The sequence below is a fragment of the Limulus polyphemus genome, unplaced genomic scaffold (genome assembly GCF_000517525.1).
Source record: "Limulus polyphemus unplaced genomic scaffold, Limulus_polyphemus-2.1.2 Scaffold2950, whole genome shotgun sequence".
NCBI lineage: Eukaryota > Metazoa > Arthropoda > Merostomata > Xiphosura > Limulidae > Limulus > Limulus polyphemus.
The window spans coordinates 31,663-34,184 of NW_013668560.1; the positions used below are offsets into that span (position 1 = coordinate 31,663).

At 31.3% G+C, this 2,522-nt stretch overlaps 1 protein-coding gene across 1 annotated transcript in view; it reads left to right on the forward strand.

Annotated features, from left to right (window-relative positions):
* Window positions 1–2,245, forward strand: part of LOC106468290 (ankyrin repeat domain-containing protein 13D-like) — a 30,328-nt gene extending 28,083 nt beyond the window's left edge. The window contains exon 13 of the mRNA XM_013928709.2: window positions 1,541–2,245. Coding sequence (XP_013784163.1) covers window positions 1,541–1,769 — 229 coding nt within the window. The 3' untranslated portion in view covers window positions 1,770–2,245. The remainder of the gene's footprint in view (window positions 1–1,540) is intronic.
* The last annotated feature ends 277 nt before the right edge of the window (window positions 2,246–2,522 follow it).

Below are 2,522 nucleotides of genomic sequence, written 5' to 3' on the forward strand. Positions count from 1 at the left end.
TGTAAAAACCTACAAATGTAGAGGACGACGTTTCGAAAGTCTTCCACCTTGTAGGTTTCTACAACAGACAGTTGCTGTCCATTTGAAACTTAGATTCATTATTTTACACCTATTGGATGTTTTTTACTTTTTTAAGTATATTTGTTGTAAAATGAATATATATATGCGTATATTTGCCTTAATACACACGAATCCAAATAAAAGTTAATTAAATGGAAAGTTATTCTGACTGTCTCGCTGCTTTTCATCAATTTATTCCACATAATTGTAAAATTTAAAGATATGAATTGAAAACGTTATTGGACCTGTGTGAATGTGGAATAATAATAACATTAATAAAGTAAAATTAGAATCCGTATGGTAGTGTTTATTGGTAGGATGTATTAGTATGGTTTTATGTTGAAATTGTGACTAGCTTAGTATGTATATCATTTTCAGATACTAGATTAGAGGCTCCTAACTGCTAATGTGTGGACCTCTGCTGGTTCATAGAGATATTGAGAGTTGAAAAAAAAAACGAGAGAAAAATGCATTATGTAAATTTGATTTTTGTGGAATCTATAATCTGTGCATGTGTTATGAACACTGAGCCTCATAATTGTTACTTTAAAACTTCTAGAAGAAAATAAGCTAGGAAGCAGTTCTATAGACCTGTATATTCCTAATGGCCCGTAACTTTCTTACAAAGATTTTGTCAGACTGTGGGGTAAAAAAAAGGGTTGGGAACTGCTGCTCTAAGCATTTATACAATTTGTCTATATTACTATCAGTAATGTCTTTTTTTCTATTGATTAGGTTGTGACTTCTGTGTTCGATATTTGAGACAGTTTTAATTTGTGAAAATAAAGAGCTATACACATTTCACAAGTTGTGAGTGTATTTAAACACAAGGTGTTTCGCTAAGCATTCGTAAAAGGAAGCATAAAAAAAAAAGATTTATAGAAAGTTAGAACCTCTACAGAGCCACTGATTTAGTTAGCAGTATTTCACCCACCGTTTATGAGTGCAATGAGATAGGTATATTTACAATTCTGTATTTTTGTGACGGATAACCAATCTTTGGGTTCCAATAGTTCTCCATTTTGATCCGAGTCTAGATAATGTAAATTTCATTTACTGTATTAGCCATAAATGATATAGCAAACACTGATTTTATAATGTAACTAAAATCATCATCCGTCCTAAGTCCCCAAGTGAGTCATCAGTAAGTTTATGGGCTTATCCTGGTAAAATTTGGGGGTTCAGTTCTGTGTGGTGGACAGAGCATAGATAGTCAATTGTATGATTTTTGCTCAAACAACAATTTCCTGTTTAAAGAATTATTTTGTTTAAGGAAAGTCATGTTTTTCATTGTCTAAGTAGAGAGAAATAACGTTTGATGTTTGTGCATCGTTACTGCAGTGAAATAATAAAAAACATACTTTATTTAAATATAGTGTTCTTTTTAAATGTAACTTTGTGAAAGACTTGCACTATTTTGTGTTCATTTGTTAATGTTGATCAGTAAAAGATGTTTAAGACATCCTACTTCTTCTTGTAGAGCCATACAGGATAGTATGAACGACTATCAGAACTGCAATAATTTTGCTCTTGTGTCCAACTTTGAACACAGCTGTGCCCTCCAGCGGTCCACTGATCCTTCTGAGGATCCTCAACTGACTCTAGCACTTCAACTTTCTCACCAAGCTGCACTGGAGGAACAGAACATAAGGAAGGAAGAAGAAGAACATATAGCAAGAGCTATACAACTGTCCTTGTCAGAGAAGTAACTGGTTTTTTAAGTGACTGTTTTAACTTTTTCATACAAAGTTTTAAACCATAAATAAATGTGGTGCTTATCATTGTTATAATGTTAATCAAGACAGGTTATTTCCTTGAGCGTGATTGAATAAAGTCTTCCGGCGATAAACAAGAAAACAGTTCTGAAGATAAATCCAGTAGTGGAACTATTAATTAATTGGGAAAAAATCATCAGGGATTTTAATTATTTGGCAATCATTTGTTATTTATTTCTTTGTTGTTCCTACTCTTTTTCATTAGTGTATGAATATCGAGTACTTCTGATTTCCATACTAACCCACACAATTTATTGTGACTAGCCTGATGGCTAGGAACTCAAACCTCTTGGAAAGTGAAAACAATATAGTGTGGTTACAACACTGTAAAACTTCTGTTTATTTTAGTTACAAAGTACAAAAGCAATAATTTTGTATTTTATGGTAGAGTGCCGATTGAGAAGTATGAAAAAAAAAAAGAGTTGATATTGAAGATTTTATTTTGTATATAAGTTACATATATAGAATCAAATATTAAAATTCTAATTTGTGTGGCAATAACTGTAATTTGATAGATATTATAGTATGTGAAAATAGCTAAAATTTAATTATATAAGAGAAAGAACTGGTACACTAGTTTCAGTTTTTTTTTTCTAATAATGGATGAATATGAATTACATCAGTCACAATCACTTCTAAGATCTGAGTTGAAATTACTTTTATGCTAATTTTTTTTATTCATGGCAA